Below are 17,584 nucleotides of genomic sequence, written 5' to 3'. Positions count from 1 at the left end.
GTCACTGATGTTGAAATATTATGAAAGACAAAAGTTGTGACTAAGTAATTGTGGAGTGCATTTAAATGTATCATTTTGGTCTAGTTGGACATCACTATTGGGGGAAAAAAATTTATTTGCATCCCCTGTAGAGTGCAAATGACAATCTGAATGAAAGTTTCCACACAAAAAAAAAACTATGATCAAAATAACTTATCAAAGGGCTAACCTATAATAAATCTCTGTGGTCAACAATGACAATTAAAAAGACAGGTTAAACATATGAAGTCATCTTATGCCGTGCTCCCACAAGCCTCTGTCAGCCGTAGCTTCGCCCCACCCTGGCTCTGTTCCCAAGGCAGATTAGAGCTAATTTTTCATCATATCTGCTCTTATGTATTGGTAGAAGTTATTTTTTTTTTTTTTGTATTCATAAATCAGTATGACTTAAACCAGGTGTAAAAATCTACTGAGAGTACTGTCTACCTCTGTAGTTGCTAAGCTAATGTTTAGCCCTTCTAAGATGGTCACTAGGCTCGCACTCAGATGTGAGTCCACTGCAATGTTATCAATGTAAGGTTTAAAATATGGGGTCATTTCAGGAACTTGGAATGAAAGATTTCTTTCATAAAATAATCTTAAAGGTATTGTGGAGGATTTTTCTCGTATGACCCTGGGCCATTTTCAAAGAACTGTGGTGAGAAAGGTGAGCTTCAATGAATGTCTGAAACCATAGCTCATCACACATGTGGCTGAAAGTGTGCATGTGCAGAATAAGATAGCTAACTGGGCGAAAAACGTAGAACGGCCTTACGTAAATGTATCAAAAGAATGATTGACAATTAGGAGGACAACTTATTTAGATGATCCACCCGGAAAAAAAAAAGATTGTCCTCTATACCTTTAAGTTAAAGAAATTAGGTCATAAAGATAAATTTGAATAAAGGTTTGACGTCATTAATTCAAACCAGCATGGACATCCTAGTTCGAAAAAGGATAATCTAGGTTGAAGTATTGCATCAAAAAGCCAATGTGTCCTTAGCTCAATCCACAATTATTGAATGAATGAAAAGGAATTTATTTCAGATAATTGAAAACAATTTTGACAAAACAATAAATTAATCAACCAAAAGAGACTGGTTAACATCAGACCAAACCAAACACCGATGCCCAAACTAACTAAATTCACCTGAACATAAATAGAAACAAAACCCTCCACAAATAAACCTGACGGTATATACAGCCAGAGAACCGACATTGATTAATGTAAATTGTCTGAAAAGGGGTATGAAGTAAAACTTATTTTTCATACACCCTCTCCCTTTAATTGCACTTAAATTAACTTAAGTCCAGTAATCTCTTTTTTTAAGAAGGGAAATTGGAATGAAATTTTGATGTTAGGTTAAAAATATGAGGTCCTTGAATGAAATTGGAATAAAAGAATTTAGGCTTAGAAAGTTAGGCTAAACATATGAGGTCATGAAAAGGAAATTTGAATTAAAGATTTGTCTCATAAAGGTATTGTGTGTAGACACATGAGATCATTAAAGAAAATTGGAATAAAGGTTTTATGCAATAACGTAGTCTTACTTTAAACAAATGAAGGGAATTTAAAATTAAAGTTTGATCTCTTCAACTGATGTTAGGTTGTCAATATGGGGTCATTAAAGACATTTGGATGAAATATTTAAGTCATAAAATCATCTTAGGTCACATATAAGAGGTCATAAAGGGAAATTGTGATGAAAGTTCAATATTATTTACTGATCTTGGATTCAAAATAGGGGGTCTAAAGGAAATTGGATTTAGATATTTATTTCATAACATCATCTTATGTCAAACATGGAAGGCCCTTTTAGAAATTTTAAGGAAGGTTTTATGTTATAAAATAGCTTTATGATAAATAAATGCTGTCATTAAGATAAATTGGAATGACAGATTTATTTCATATAATCATCATTTTATTATCACTTAAGTCAAACCAATAAGGTCATAGAGGGTCCCTTAAATGAAGGTTTGATGTCATAAAGTCAAAGCAGCATGGACAACCTAGTTCAGAAAGGCCAATCTGAGTTGAAATATCAAAAAGCTAATGTGTTAATAGCTGGAGCCACAATTAATAAATAGTTCACTAAGGGAAATTGGAATGAAAGTTTGATTTCATCCACCAATGTTAGATTCAAAATATGGGGTCCTTAAAAGAAATTAAAATGAAAGATTTATGTAAAAAAAAAAAGTTATTACTGGAGAAACAATTGAGGCCATCAAAGGAATTGGAAAGGAAGATTTATGTCATAAAGTCATCTGAGGCTAAACGTATGAGGTCATCAAAGGAAATTGTAATGAAAGATTTGTGTCAAAAGTAATTTTCGGATAAAGACAATGTCATTAGAGGAAATTGAAATGAACTTTTGATGTAAACATGTTTGATCTGAACCATGCTCACTGTAGTAGATGGTGCAGTTTTGATGCTGCTCTCCTCTCTAAAGCCCCATTTACACTACCCTCTGAAAACCGATCCGTGCCGAGCTCGATTCCTTACGATCATTTACACACCACGCTAGCATGGTCCCTCGCCTCCTGGTCACGATCTACGGCACTACTGCTCTCTAGAGTTGAAGCTTTTCTTATGAAGAACCATAATTTTGGTCCACATTAGGCATCATAAGGGGTTTACACTATATTCAGTGGTGCCAAATAATTGATGGATTTTTCGTTTTTGTTCTCATACAGATGGAGATCAGTAATGTGGATGAACAACTTTGTGAAGGTCAGCAGCATGTGGAAAATATAGACCTGGATCAGCGGAATATCTCTGAGAAATCACATCGCTGTGACCACTGTGGAAAGGGTTTCAAGAGATCTCATGATCTGAAACGACACCTGCTTATCCACACTGGCGAAAAGCCTTTCATCTGCCATCTGTGTACGAAGCAATTCAGGCACAGTGGAAATTTGAATCGCCATGTGTCCATTCACACAGACAAAAAGCCATTCCTCTGCCTTCACTGTGGGAAGCAATTCCGCACGAAAGGAAATTTGAATCAACATCTATACATCCACACCGGCGAAAAGCCTTTCCTCTGCCTTCACTGTGGGAAGCAATTCTGCCAGAAAAGAGATTTGAATTGCCATCTTTACATCCACACCGGCGAAAAGCCTTTCCTCTGCCATCAGTGTGGAAAAAGCTTTGTTCGTAGATCTTCTCTGAAAACCCATCTACATATCCACACCAGAGTCCCTACATGTGCAGGAGGTGTGGAAAAAGCTTCAGACCATTGAAATCTGTGCAACATCATTTGGAAATTGACACAAGAGAAGAATTTTCTGTTTGGTTCTCATGCTTCTCTTATCTGAGACCTAAAGCTTAACGTCTTTAATAAAATTCACTTGCATTCAAAGATTTTTATATTTCTTTCTTTTGCAACTATAGGTCTGATAAAAACTTTAAAATGAGTACATATTGCTCCATTTTTAGTTTCCTTTTATTGGCTTCCTGTTAAATCCAGAATTATAATAACCAGATAATGGAAGATCAAGATTCAACCGGAGCAAGAGACGTTTAAACAGTGGAGCTGCTTGGGAGAGATTCACCAGAATCAACAACTGCAACACAGAATACAGGTCAGAGATCCAAATGACACGAAGACAGGTCTGATAGGGGTCAGGCAGGCAAGCAGGTTTACAGGAATACTTGTAATAATCTGACACTAGTCAATGGTCTGAGAGCTGGTTATACAGTTAGGTAAGAGGGAAAATCTGATGGAGGCTGAGTGGAAACAGGGCATAGCTGCCAGGTCTGTTGAATCCTGAATCAAACCAGCACTCATGCCAGGAATCATGACAAGAATAGAATTCAAAATCCTCCATGTCACCTATAAAGCCCTAAACAACTAAGCTCCATCTTGGTTGTTGGAATAGGAACCCATCATGGAAAGCCCAGGCCAAAGGTCAAGCGCTCCAGATGGACCAAGACTGAGTTGTGATGGTTGACAGTTTAGAACCAACCCAAAACAAACAAGCTTGGTTGCATTTCTCTGAGGAACAGAGCAGTTACCGTAGATGCTGGCTGGAGATGGGAGCCTTCAAAGGAAGGCCTTCCTGTGATGTGAAGCTGGAGCAAAATGAACCAAAGGTAATTTAATGGGAATCCTTGTGTCTGCTAATGCTAACCCATTCAAAGATTGTAAAGAATAATTTAACTAAATGTTACTGGTTCCTCATTAAGCAAATAATTTATTAAAACATTATCTGGCAAAACAATTTTTATTCACCTCTTGGATTTGCATTGTGAATTGATTTTAAGACATATCAATTGATCTAAATTAGTTAAAAGCTAGTTTTTTTATATCCCAAATTCTTCAAGATAAACTTTGTTTCGCCAACACAAAATCACAAAAATTGTTATTTATTTGCATCGTCTGATTATTGTTTTCAACCATGTTGTCCTTTCTTCTTTGTACATACTAGCTTAGTTTTGAGGAGTTTTACTAGATTTAGGCAAGAGTTTTCAGTTGTTGTTTTAACACACAGCCAATAGCTGGAACATAAATGTTCTGCTATCAGAACTCTGAGTCACCAGCCTGACGATATTCCCTCATCCCCAGAGAAAAAAAAAAGAAAAAGAAATACAAGCATGGTAGGAAATCACTTGAAGTATGTAGTTATCTAAACCTGGCCAGAAGAGAAACCTTTAGTCTAACACAGAGGAGAAAAAAAGAGAGATGCAAAAAAACTTTGTAATTGTATATGTCTAGGAATTTCTGAGAACTCAGAAGTATTTTGTTGAAACCCCGATGGATTTCAAACCCAAAAACACACCCGTGCAAAAACTGGTTTATCCTTAAGACAAAACACCCAAACCTAAGGTAAGTTTATGCAATCCTGTGCAGTGAGGACTGTAAAGCTTCCTATATTTGAGAAACCAAACAACAACTACAAAAAAAAAAAACAGTAAGTCTGGGCAAGATTCAGTTGTACACTTCCACCTCAAGAACAAAGGGCACACCTTTCAATACCAAAATGTTTAGATTTTGGACAGATTGTTCGAAAGAGGGGTGAAGGAAGCCCTCTTTGTGAAATAAGGAGAAATGTCTCTGAACAGTAGAGGATTGCAGTTTCCTGTTATAAGCATTTTCAAATCAACCATGGACCATTCCAAAGAAATTACATAAACAGTCCCATTATGATGAAAAAGGTCAATCACACAGCTCATGCACAACAAAACGCTCCAATAATATAGAAGAAGATTAGGTGGCTATTTGATTTTTATCTGACTTGTAATGTGCTTAACAGGAGGGAAGTCAATGCTGCTTGGACACATCAGCTCTCCAACTATAAATTGTACCGGTGCAAGCCAACAGAAGTGACTCCTGGATTGGTCACTCATGTTAAAAGGCTGAGCAACACCCGGTTGGTTCGATGAGCTGCTGGTAGAGATGACAGAATGACCTCAGAGCCTACAAAAGGGATACAGTGCCTTGTCCCTCCTTTGGCATAAACTAGCAAAATCTTTTTTTATTTATTTTTTTTATTCTCTTTAAGGATCTTTAGATCTAGTTTCCACTGTTAGTGGTTGCAATAAGAACAAAAGGCTGTCAAGTGGAATAATATGGATTTGCTATCTGAGGGAGCTCCTTCTACTCTCTCAGCTCACCCAGGATAGTGGAGAGACAGTTTTGTTGGCTGGAAACTGCCTTCTGCTGAGACAGCTCTTAGGAATCCAGTGTGTGTGGGCTGTGTTTGTTTTTGTGTTCTCTCCCTCCACCACCAGGTGGCGCCCTGTTCTCGTTGGTCCTCCCACACAGCTGCGTCTGGTTGTGCTCATTACTGAGGACTCTTAAGCGGTGGACTGCCACTACCTTGTCGCCAGAGTGTTTGCCAGTTTTGGGTACTCTAGCCAAGCTGAGTTTAGTTGAGTCAAACTGAGTCTTTGTCTCTCTGAGTTCTAACCTTGTTTTTGTCTTTGCCTTTTCGGCAGGAAGTCATCCTGCAAACTGGATTTTTGGCCTTCTCCCCCTGGAAGGATTGTTTTGAGCTTCACACTGAGCAGGGGATTAATTCCACACGACCCGTTCAAGTTCTCCTGGAAATCTAAGTGGCAGTCCGCTCCATTGCTCCTCAAGGAACCAACCAAACCATAAACCTGTCCGCCCTCCAACGAGCCCCCCAAACTCTGGATAAAACCCACACCCAATGGATTCCAGGAAGAGAAACTTTTTCTGCTAACGTGAGGCCCGTTCATCTCTGATTTTTGCAAGATGTTCAAAGTTCCCTGAACTAACCTCTGAACTTCCCTTTCTCACTACCAGTTCCGGTTCACCAGCTCTCTGAATTACCCTGGATCAACCTTATTGATTATTTCAATAAACCTGTTAAACTTTTACTCTGGCTCTCTGAGTGGTTTCCTGCATATGGGTCAGATCTCTTAAAAACATCATGACAATAACATTACGCAAAAAGAGAACCACAACTGAAAATACAGTAATGTGCAACACAATTATAATACAATTTTTAGAAGATTTTACCTTTAAATTTTACAGCAGAACTGTAATCTTTAAGAGCAGGCCCTGTGACATTTTGTTGCTCCAAACCAGCCATGTGTTTTCTAATCCAATGCCAGAAAGGAAAGAGATCAGCACAGTGCTACACAGAACATTAGTTACACAGTTATGTTTTACATATATCCCACCTCTACACAGAAGGTGGGATATATGAAAGACATAGTTAATGTGGTTAAAAGTGTAAAGAAATGACTTCTTACATCCATGAAATGCAGTTCTATATGGGAAGATTTTGTGAGTTTAAAATAGTTTTTCCAAAGTTTCAAGAAGTTTGTTTCTAATTAATTAAGCATTTCTGAAACGTTTATTTAAAAAGTGGAAATTAGAACAATGCAGAAGGAATAATTTCTTTTTTTATACATATATTTAAAACTGGCGGTTTAATAAAGAATATATACTTATAGCATTTTACTGCATTTACTGCATTTTGGAAATTTAACTCTTCTTACAATTGTGTTTTATTAGATAATGATGAAGCCTTTGAGGCTGGAAGGTCTCATTGTCATTATCCCTTTATTATGATTATGTAAAAACATTATTCACACTCTATCAGTTTTCTGTTTGCTGTACACCCATTCCTCAATAAAGACTTCTGAATAATTTGCATGCACACGTTGATTTTATTTGACGGACCAACACAAAGTATTGCTTCATTGTAGACTGGGAAGAAAAGGACACATGAATCATTCTTTGCTTATAAACCTGAAATTAGTTCTGAGGATTTGCGGTAGGACTTAATTATTGTTAAGAGACACTCATCATCCAATCTGATTAAACTAAAGCTATTTTCCAAAGGAAAATTTTAAAGAAAATTCCCATCCTTACATGTGTGAAGATGGAAGACACATGGCTCTAAAAGACATAACAGCAGCTAAGTTTTGCATAAATTTCAAGTTTATGACGCAGTGGAAGCTGTAGCTTCTTTGGTAATGGGACATATGATAGGTTATATATTTTCAAATATATAGAAGAAAGCTAGAGTAAAATACCCAAATTTTGCTGTTCTAACTGTATTTGTTCTAATTACCTTATCTTGTGCCAACCTCGCTTTCTTTCTTTCACATGCTTTGCTAATCAGACCATTTGTACTGATTTTGTCACAATGTAATTCTCAGGTTTGCCATAGGCGTGATGATTAGGCCTTTGTAGGAGAAGTCAAAGAGCTCTAAAACACCATGCAAATGCCAAGGCCCGGTAAAAGTTTAAGGAAGCAGCAGAAACTTGTTCAGAACACTCAGAACCTTCCTCACTCTATCTCCTTTAATTTTGTAAAGAAATACTACAGGAAAAACAAACAGGGGTTCAATATTGTTTTTGAAAAACATGAGCTAAAGTTGGGCTACATTGTTTGTAGCACTATTGCATTGCAGCAAGAAGGGCTATTCCTGGCCCAGGGTCTTTTTGCAAGGAGTTTGCATGTTTTCCCTGTGCATGCGTGGGTTCTCTTAGGGTACTCTGGCTTCCTCCCAAAGTCAAAAAACATGACTGTTGGGTTAATCTCTAAATTGTCCTTAGGTGTGCGTATATGGGTGTGTGTTTGTGTGTGTGTGTGTGTGTGTGTGTATGGTTGCGTGTCTCTGTGTTGCCTGTGATGAACTGCCGACCTGTCCAGGGTTTTACCAAGGCTTTAACCCACAGCCCATAGACTGCTAGAGATAGGCACCAGCACCACCGTGAGCCTGATGGATTAAGCAGGAGAATATGGAGGAACTAAATTTTATTGCAACAAAAATATATTGTTAGCAATTGATTTATCCACACATCTGGTTGTTAATGCAATCAAGTTATACTGTATATAATGAAGCTTTTAAACTCTGTTATTGGTAAATGGTTTGCCTGCATTTATGAACATTTTATGTTTATTTATCTAGTTATATATAAACCTAAGATATTGCACAACAGATGAAAACAGATTGCTTGCTATTGTGTTTGTGTGATTATTATAGTTATCTTCATGGCCTATTTAAATCCGATTCAGATGCTTGGTTGCATTTTAACAGCAGCTCTCTCAAGTTTAGGATATTTTTTACTTTGCCAAATTAAAAATGGGTAAAGCCCTGAACAATATGTGTTTAAGCTGCTTTCACGGGTTAAATGTTATGTCACTTTAAACTAAAAAGCACTTTCCATTGTATTCCATTAAGGAAATGTTTAATAATAGACACATACATTTACCACTTCATACTATTTTCATTAAGTACTGCTAACATCCTTATCTCACTACTACCACTGACAGTTTCAGTCAAGGTTTGATATTTTTGTTTTAAATTGATGAGTCCTAAGTGTGAACTTATTAAAATTATTATCAGCTTGGATCTGATTAATTTCTTACTTTAGAACACGATTTAGAAGGTGACCCCAACCTGCGTGCTGTTTGCCCTGTTAATACCACTAAAATAATAAATAAATAAAAGAAAGACTTAATAAAAACTGGCGCTTATATTACTCCCTGATTTCACCTTTCAATGTTTGTTGCATTTTATCTTAACGCTCCACTTAAGCGCCGCCTGTGTTAATATCCTATTGGTTTATAATCAAAAGAACCCATCCTGGTTCGATGCAAGTAGCCAATGAAAACACTTTACGTCACATGAAGCATTTAATAACCCCGCCTACATACAAGAACACTGGGATATTTAGTTCGGGGGCTTCTAAATAAAAAGTGCAACGGTCAGTTAACGAACTACAATATTTACTTCCTGGTTTGATGAAGAACTGTTTCTCTGCGAGAGAGCATTACAAATAATTTTATTCAACTATACGGTGCAGTTTGGAGTAAGAGACCGCATTCATAATGGTATGTAAAATGCATACAAACATACTTTCAAATAAAGCATCAAATTATAATGAATTGATAGCAGGAAGCTAATATTTTGCGAATGCTATGCTGCTTAGTTACTCTGAAGCAAGCTTTAGGTTAATTACTTTCCCGTTAAAGGAAAAAAAAAATCTTTATAATCCAAAACCAATTACATGGACCTGTCAAATGAGCATCAGATCAGAATAAATACAGTTTGCATGGAAATACATCTTTTTTATATAAATTGTGACCCTTCTGATTGTGTATGTTTGTACGGGAAGTGGTTAGGACCAAAAAGGTGCTGAAATAAGCTTATCGCAAGCATAGAAAGCTACAAATTGGAAGCTAGCTTCAACCTCTTCTGCTTGTCACTCGTTAATTCTCTATATTACATTCTCAATTTTGCCATCAGCGTATTAAGTCACGAATATGTAATATTTCTCTGAGCATGCATGTTTGTATGGGAAGTGGTTAGGACCAAAAAAGTGCTGAAAAAAGCTTATCACAAGTATAGAAAGCTACAAATGAAAGCTAGCTTCAACCTCTTCTGCTTTTCACTCGTTAATTCTCTATATAACAGTCTCAATTTTGCCATCATAGCCTAATACGGACTATTTCCTAGACTAGAAGGGGTTTTTTGTTAGTCATGTCGCTGCTAAAACTACACATCGGCGGTTTGGATTTGTCCCAAGTCTTTCTTTGAAACTGTGGATGGGAGATTTGCGCGACGATGAGACGCCTGATGTTAAACTGTGCAGTTAATGCAAATAAAACCTTTAGGATCAGGTTGGTTTCGTCTACTTCTCCATTTAAAAGGTCATTTATGCAGTGTACCTCCGCCTTACAGGGGGACACGGTTTGCAATGGGACACAGGGGAAGAAGTTGCTTTTAGACTCGCAACTGTTTGATGCGAAGTTTGAGGAGCTGGTTACAGAGCTGACAGAGGGGGACCTCCAGGATCTCGGGGTGGCCGATGCCCTAAGCAGGCTAAAAGAGGTAACATTTTATTTATGAACACCTTTTGCTTTGTTATATAAAGTGCAATTATTTAATTTGGTGTGATTTTTTTTTTCTTTCTTCCTTTTAGATATTGAGGTACAATGTTCCCGGAGGCAAGAAGAACAGAGGATTGTCTGTGATCGCCTCCCTGAGGGAGCTTCTTCCAGCCTCCCAGCTCACCCAAGATGCAGTACAGAAAGCTTTGCTGGTTGGCTGGTGCATAGAATTGGTGAGGATTTGATCAGTTAATGTCATCTCTGAAGCCAGTTCTGATCAATAAGTCAGTGTCTTCATCTCTCCAAATCAGCTTATGCGTGTTGTCAAACTTATTGTTAAATACGCTGCAATTATGGATGTAATTTTTTTCTTTCAAACGTGCGCTATGGTCCCCTGCATGTTTTATTGTCCAAAAACAATGTCATGCTACAGTACACAGATATTAGTCGAGCACTAGGACCAAGTGGAAAACCACAGTCAAGCTGAAGCCTGCTTCCCTGAGTTTAGACCGCCCACAAGCTCTTGATTGGCCCACCGTCTTTTCTTGTGTGATTGGCTGGCTAACATGCTTAAGTTAGGTATAATAAAACAAACACTTGCTTCCGCCCTCCCACCGCTGAAATCTAAATGTTGTCCATGGTTGCAATGCATCGTAGAGTTTATTTTCATTTGAAACAAATGGGCTTCCGGTATCACAGCTGTGTTAAAATCATTCCAGCAGTAACATAACCAGTTATGGTTATATTGGGTTTTTGGGGATTGCTGATTGTGAGACAACTGATTAGTTTTAGAGCTTTGGTTAGGTAAAGAAGATCAGATATAAAACATGAACAGAGGAACCATCTAAAGGTGATAAGGTAAAACACCACACTCAAAAAAACATTTTTTTTCTTCTTCTTTTGACAGTTATGCACTAGTTTGTCTGTCGATGAAATAAAACTCCAATAATGTATATGTATAAATTGATCATTATATGAAAATGTGTGAAAAAATTCAAGGGGTATGAGTTGCAAAATACTGGAGATTTTGGCTATTTGTGTCTAAAATGCTGCTTCTCTGGCACAGGCGGATACTTGATGCCAGTTTATCTGTTCTCAGCATTGTCACTCTGTTTTTCGCAGCTTCAAGCCTTTTTCCTCATGGCTGATGACATCATGGATGCATCTGTGACTCGAAGAGGACAGCCCTGCTGGTATAAGAGGGTGAGTCCTCAAAAAGATTCCAAACCGTGTTTTTCATGTCATTATCTGGACACTTCCTCTGCTGTTCCCTAATGTAAATGTTGTCTCCTTCCTCTCTTAAGGATGGAATAGGGCTGGATGCAATAAATGATTCTTTCCTTGTCGAGTCATCAATATACAGACTCCTTCTGAGGCAATGCAGGGATCAGCCCTATTATGTCCATTTACTGGAGCTTTTTAACGAAGTAAGTCCCGGTGCCTGGAAAGGAGTGGTAACGAGGTGGGCTGTGTTTACATTGCTGTGCATGTCAGTGTCAAGAGCACCCCTTAATCAAAGTAGTAATCGAGCTTGAGTGTTCTTTTTTTAATGATGTCACTGTGAATTGAATATAGGAGGATAACTCCACTAGTTGTTCCTCTAAAGATGAAAAATTGCACGGGTCGGTACAGATTAATTCATTCATTTTGTGTATACCGTCCTCTGTTCCTCATATCTTACATTTCTTTTATTCTCCTTTGATCCTCCCTTCCTTGAAAACTCCCTTTTTGACAGATTTCTATTTAAAGCCCACATATTATAATATAAAATGCTATCGATTGATTTTTAAGATTAATGTTAAAACTAGATATTCTGTAACAGTCATGTAGAATATGCTATTTATTTAAATGAAAATCAGTATGGACCCAGATTTTAAGCCTGATCGTTTGTGTCCATTCAGTTGCTAACTTATTCAGGAGTCACCACAGCAAGTCATTATATCTTCTCGACAGACCTAGCAGTGTTTATGTCAAATGTCCTTGGCACATCAGGGATTTGAAACCAGGTCCCTCACACCATGGAGGGACTCCTTTTTTTTTTTTTTAGCACAACCAAATATACATCCGGGTCGCCCTCGATTTTACTTAGTAAAAAAAAGACCTAAATTACGTTTTTACCTCCCAAAAACAGTGAGCGCACTAAACTATATGTTAAAGGTTAATAATGTATTTCCTGAGAAAATAAATGCATTAAAAGCCTTTCAATTTGATCACTCGTCTTTCCCCGATTTGCACCAGAAATGGGATCCTATGCTACTTCTGGGAGCTAACTTTCTCGGCTTTGGATTTAATCATAAATGTAGTCTGTTTGAGTTTAAGTTGTGTAACCTTATGGTATATAGTGCGTAGATCTAAAGAAAGAACAAGTAAAATGCAGATAAACATGGTTTAATCATATTTTGCCAGACGACTCTGAGCATGTCAGATGATGACGGACAAGAAGTTTAATGGACAAAATGTAGAAAGCATCAAATTGTCTCAGAAAAATCATATTTTTTTTTTTTTAAGATTTCTATTTGTATTCTTTAGTGATTTAAGGTGAGAAATTGGTACTTTTAGTGCCATAATAACATTATTTATTGCGACCTGTATTAATATCTGCTTGCACATGCGCCAGTTAGCTGATGGTACGGATCATGATTCCAGTACAGAGTTAGTGATACTGACCGTTTATTTCATATCTTTTAAAACAATTATGGCATCCATTTTGTGTTTCAGACCACTTTTCAGACTGAGCTTGGTCAGACGCTGGACCTCATAACTGCTCCACCCGGTCAGATTGACCTGAACAGATTTACCATGGAAAGGTAACGACAGATGATTGACTTTATTGATCTCACAGTGGGATATATATATATATATATATATACACTCACCGGCCACTTTATTAGGTACACCTGTCCAACTGCTCGTTAACACTTAATTTCTAAGCAGCCAATCACATGGCGGCAACTCAGTGCATTTAGGCATGTAGACATGGTCAAGACAATCTCCTGCAGTTCAAACCGAGCATCAGTATGGGGAAGAAAGGTGATTTGAGTGACTTTGAATGTGGCATGATTGTTGGTGCCAGAAGGGCTGGTCTGAGTATTTCAGAAACTGCTGATCTACTGGGATTTTCACGCACAACCATCTCTAGGGTTTACAGAGAATGGTCCGAAAAAGGAAAAAACATCCAGTGAGCGGCAGTTCTGTGGGCGGAAATGCCTTGTTGATGCCAGAGGTCAGAGGAGAATGGCCAGACTGGTTCGAGCTGATAGAAGGGCAACAGTGACTCAAATAACCACCCGTTACAACCAAGGTGGGCAGAAGAGCATCTCTGAACGCACAGTACGTCGAACTTTGAGGCAGATGGGCTACAGCAGCAGAAGACCACACCGGGTGCCACTCCTTTCAGCTGAGAACAGGAAACTGAGGCTACAATTTTCACAAGCTCATCGAAATTGAACCATAGAAGATTGGAAAAACGTTGCCTGGTCTGATGAGTCTCGATTTCTGCTGCGACATTCGGATGGTTGGGTCAGAATTTGGCGTCTACAACATGAAAGCATGGATCCATCCTGCCTTGTATCAACGGTTCAGGCTGGTGGTGGTGGTGTCATGATGTGGGGAATATTTTCTTGGCACTCTTTGGGCCCCTTGGTACCAATTGAGCATCGCTGCAACGCCACAGCCTACCTGAGTATTGTTGCTGACCATGTCCATCCCTTTATGACCACAATGTACCCAACTTCTGATGGCTACTTTCAGCAGGATAATGCGCCATGTCATAAAGCTGGAATCATCTCAGACTGGTTTCTTGAACATGACAATGAGTTCACTGTACTCAAATGGCCTCCACAGTCACCAGATCTCAATCCAATAGAGCATCTTTGGGATGTGGTGGAACGGGAGATTCGCATCATGGATGTGCAGCCGACAAATCTGCGGCAACTGTGTGATGCCATCATGTCAGTAGGGACCAACCTCCCTGAGGAATGCTTCCAGCACCTTGTTGAATCTATGCCACGAAGAATTGAGGCAGTTCTGAAGGCAAAAGGTGGTCCAACCCGTTACTAGCATGGGGTACCTAATAAAGTGGCCAGTGAGTGTATATATATATATATATATATATATATATATATATATATATATATATATATATATATATATACAGTGCATCCACTTAAGACAGGTTTTTTTTTTTTTTTTATAGAGGAATTATTATACAGGGTTATTGCACAGGGCGTTTACATGGGTATTTATATAGATTAATATTTATTTCTTTTTTTTATGTGTGGATGATGGGTATCAATATAAAGAGAAACAGGCTATTGCACAGGATATCAAATAGTAATTGCACCTGCATTATCCATTGCAGAAGTTGTTGCCGTTCTTGTGTCGTAGGAGATGTCTCAAATGATCAATAAATGTACGTAATGACTTTTTATTTTCTCCATTCCAGGTATAAGGCCATTGTGAAGTACAAGACTGCCTTTTACTCTTTTTATCTCCCAGTAGCCTCTGCAATGTACATGGTGAGCATGCTGGCATTTATAAATGATAATAGTAACAATGATAAAGAAGGAGGAACAAATTGTTTCTTGGACAAGGCCAGAACAAGATAAGGCAGCACAGCATGGCCTCGGGAAGTAATGAAAGCATGTAGCTTGTTCCCATCACATGCTCTGCCTTTGTTCCTGCAGGCAGGAATTGATAGTGAGGAGGAACACAACAATGCAAAACACATCTTACTGGAGATGGGAGAGTTTTTCCAAATACAGGTACCTCCTTGTTATGTTATCGGGTTTCTGACTGTTGCCATGTCTGCTGTGTTAATAGGCTGTCTGTATATCTAATTTTGCAGGATGACTTCTTGGACTGTTATGGTGACCCTGCAGTGACTGGAAAGATCGGAACAGACATCCAGGACAACAAATGCAGCTGGTTGGTTGTGAAGGCTCTGGAAGTAATGACTCCTCAGCAGAGATCTGTTTTAGAGGTGATATTTGTGATACATTATTTCCATTCTACTAACATATCTTGATGATGCACTATCCTAAAGGGCCCAAAGTTTATCTAAATGTTATACAGCATTAAAAGATTACAATTTATATTGCTGTATGGATATCCCTTGTTGAACAGTGTTTAATCTAAGCCTGTAGATATGCTGGCTACTGTATGTTGCCCACTATCCAGCTGTTTATGGTGTACCACCATGATGCTCATGCTGCGTTCCCTTTACTTTATTGTAGGGCATCGTCAGGTTGCTAAGTACCTGCCAATGCACTTAATACATTGGTCTTAAGAAACAATATTCATCTCTTCCGAGTGCATCCATCCCTGGATTTTTCAGAGGGTACTATACTAACCACCATTTTACATGCAGATCCATGGAAATGCATTTAAATCTGAGAACCTTTTTAAAGTTGCACATGATGGCTTTCTCTCTGCATCCATCAACACATCCATCCTTCAGACCAATTTGGTCACTCTGTTGTAATTTCAGCTCTTCCTATTTTCACTGGTTTTTGCCAGAGAACGCTAATGATTTTTATATTTAGTTTATTTACCGTAATCATTTTAATAACTATTTATTAATCTACTGTTTAGTTACATTATTGAATAATATGGGAAAGGGTTCCTTTGCTTTTTTCACCTTTTACCCTTGGTTTATTGCTCTTGTTTCTCCTTCTTTGTCATTTATAATAAATATAAATATTAAATGATTAGTTGCCATCCACAGATTAACGGTGGTCAGGTGAATATGTGCTTAGCCATACGGTCTAGTTTACCTTTATGTTTTCTGTGTAACACAGATTCTCTTTCAGACTTATAATTTTTTTTTCTTTCAGTTTAGTTCTGGTCCCTCTTTGGAGCATTGAAGTTAAATAAAATATGATTCATAATGAAATAGTTTTTAACAATACTGTCTCAATGAACCTCTTGCTAGGACATATTTACAGTCAAAAACCCCTTTTTTTCATACCCCATAAGAGAGGACAATATTAAAATCTTGGGTTGTCAAAACAAGTGTGAAACTTCATGAGAAACTTTGAAACTCACTTTTTTGGTCAGTACTACACTGCAAAAAATAGAAATCTCAATAAGTTATTTTTTCTTAAAATAAGTGCGTTTTTCCTTGATTTGAGAAGGTAAGTAAGACAATTTTCCAATGGAACAAGACAATTTCCTTTTAAAATAAGGAAAAACTATTTTATCTTCTTATTTCAATTGCATATTATCTAACTATCTTATTTTAAGAGTGAAAATACTCATTCCATTGGCAAATCATCTTATTTACCTGCTCAAATTAAGGCTAAATATACTTAATTTAAGCAATTTTTTACTTATTTCTGGATTGTTTTTGCAGTGTAGAGGAACTATTTAATCTCTAAAGTTAATCAAAGGTTGTTGTTTTTTTCCACCGGTGTTAATCATTAAAAAATATTTTACTTCACAATGCTCTCGATTCCATATTGTAGAAAATATGAGACCTCTTCTGTCAAATGCATCCAGACCTGATCTTTTCCTGTATCCCTCCCACAGGCTTGCTACGGCCGCAAGGATGAGGCCAGCGTGGCAAAGGTCAAAGAGCTCTACAACTCCCTCCAAATGCCAATGCTGTATCACACCTACGAAGAGGAGAGCTATCAGCGGCTGCAGAAACTCATCGCACAGCACGCTCAGAACCTTCCTCACGCCATCTTCCTCAACTTTGCCAAGAAGATTTACAAGAGGAACAAATGAGGTGTTGGAGCTGTCTCTTAAGAAAGCAGCAAAACAAAAAATCTGAAATGAACTCAGAGTTGAAAAGATCAGGTCATCTCACTTTTTGGGTGAAGTTTCAGAGAAATCTGATCAGAAATATTTCAGTAGCTTTTCATTAAGTTAAAAAGGTTTGGTGATTGTCATTGCACAGCCGTATATGGTGAAATAAAGGGCTCATTTGGTCCTTAAATTCTCAACAAGGTGTTTATATAGACGAAAATGTTAAAGGGTTTAGTGGAGCTCAGGAAGGGGCAGTGCTTTCGTTAAAGCAGACATGTACTGGCCGATGATTTCCTCACACCTTTTTAAAGTATTTTTTTTTATGACGTACCTAATCACCTCTTATGTCATTGCACCTAATAAATTATTTACAATCTGTCTTTTGTATTTGTTTCCTGTGCGAGAAGAATTAACAATGCAAGGCCTAAGGGGGAAAATACAACATACCCAGAAAAAAATTATCTGTATTAGATGAGGTTTGATACTCATTAAGACA

The 17,584-nt window shown here is 37.8% G+C and overlaps 1 protein-coding gene across 2 annotated transcripts; it reads left to right on the top strand.

Annotated features, from left to right (window-relative positions):
- The first annotated feature begins 9,212 nt into the window (after nucleotides 1–9,212).
- fdps (farnesyl diphosphate synthase (farnesyl pyrophosphate synthetase, dimethylallyltranstransferase, geranyltranstransferase)) lies at nucleotides 9,213–17,466 on the top strand. 2 transcript variants are annotated; one of them, XM_038284175.1, is made up of 10 exons: nucleotides 9,213–9,339; nucleotides 10,190–10,339; nucleotides 10,431–10,571; nucleotides 11,461–11,541; nucleotides 11,643–11,765; nucleotides 13,057–13,145; nucleotides 14,783–14,855; nucleotides 15,024–15,101; nucleotides 15,185–15,319; nucleotides 16,867–17,466. In XM_038284175.1, the coding sequence occupies exons 1-10, from the start codon at nucleotides 9,337–9,339 to the stop codon at nucleotides 17,065–17,067; spliced, it is 1,074 nt and encodes a 357-aa protein (XP_038140103.1). In that variant the 5' UTR covers nucleotides 9,213–9,336; the 3' UTR covers nucleotides 17,068–17,466. The 2 variants fall into 2 exon arrangements, with proteins under 2 accessions (XP_038140103.1, XP_038140102.1); XM_038284174.1 differs by lacking the exon at nucleotides 9,213–9,339 and having other exon boundaries at nucleotides 9,686–10,339.
- Nucleotides 17,467–17,584: the final 118 nt, after the last annotated feature.

The sequence above is a fragment of the Cyprinodon tularosa genome, unplaced genomic scaffold (genome assembly GCF_016077235.1).
Source record: "Cyprinodon tularosa strain WSP-4 unplaced genomic scaffold, ASM1607723v1 ctg2, whole genome shotgun sequence".
In the NCBI taxonomy this organism is placed as follows: domain Eukaryota; kingdom Metazoa; phylum Chordata; class Actinopteri; order Cyprinodontiformes; family Cyprinodontidae; genus Cyprinodon; species Cyprinodon tularosa.
The sequence above is the reverse complement of the archived record's forward strand: the minus strand, read 5'-3'. Positions and strand labels throughout refer to the sequence as shown.

Coding starts and splice junctions, on each gene's coding strand:
- fdps (XM_038284174.1), top strand. CDS start 10,073: ATGAGACGCCTGATGTTAAACTGTGCAGTTAATGCAAATAAAACCTTT. Junction 10,572..11,460: donor TTGGCTGGTGCATAGAATTG/GTGAGGATTTGA, acceptor TGTTTTTCGCAG/CTTCAAGCCTTTTTCCTCAT. Junction 15,320..16,866: donor AGCAGAGATCTGTTTTAGAG/GTGATATTTGTG, acceptor TCCCTCCCACAG/GCTTGCTACGGCCGCAAGGA.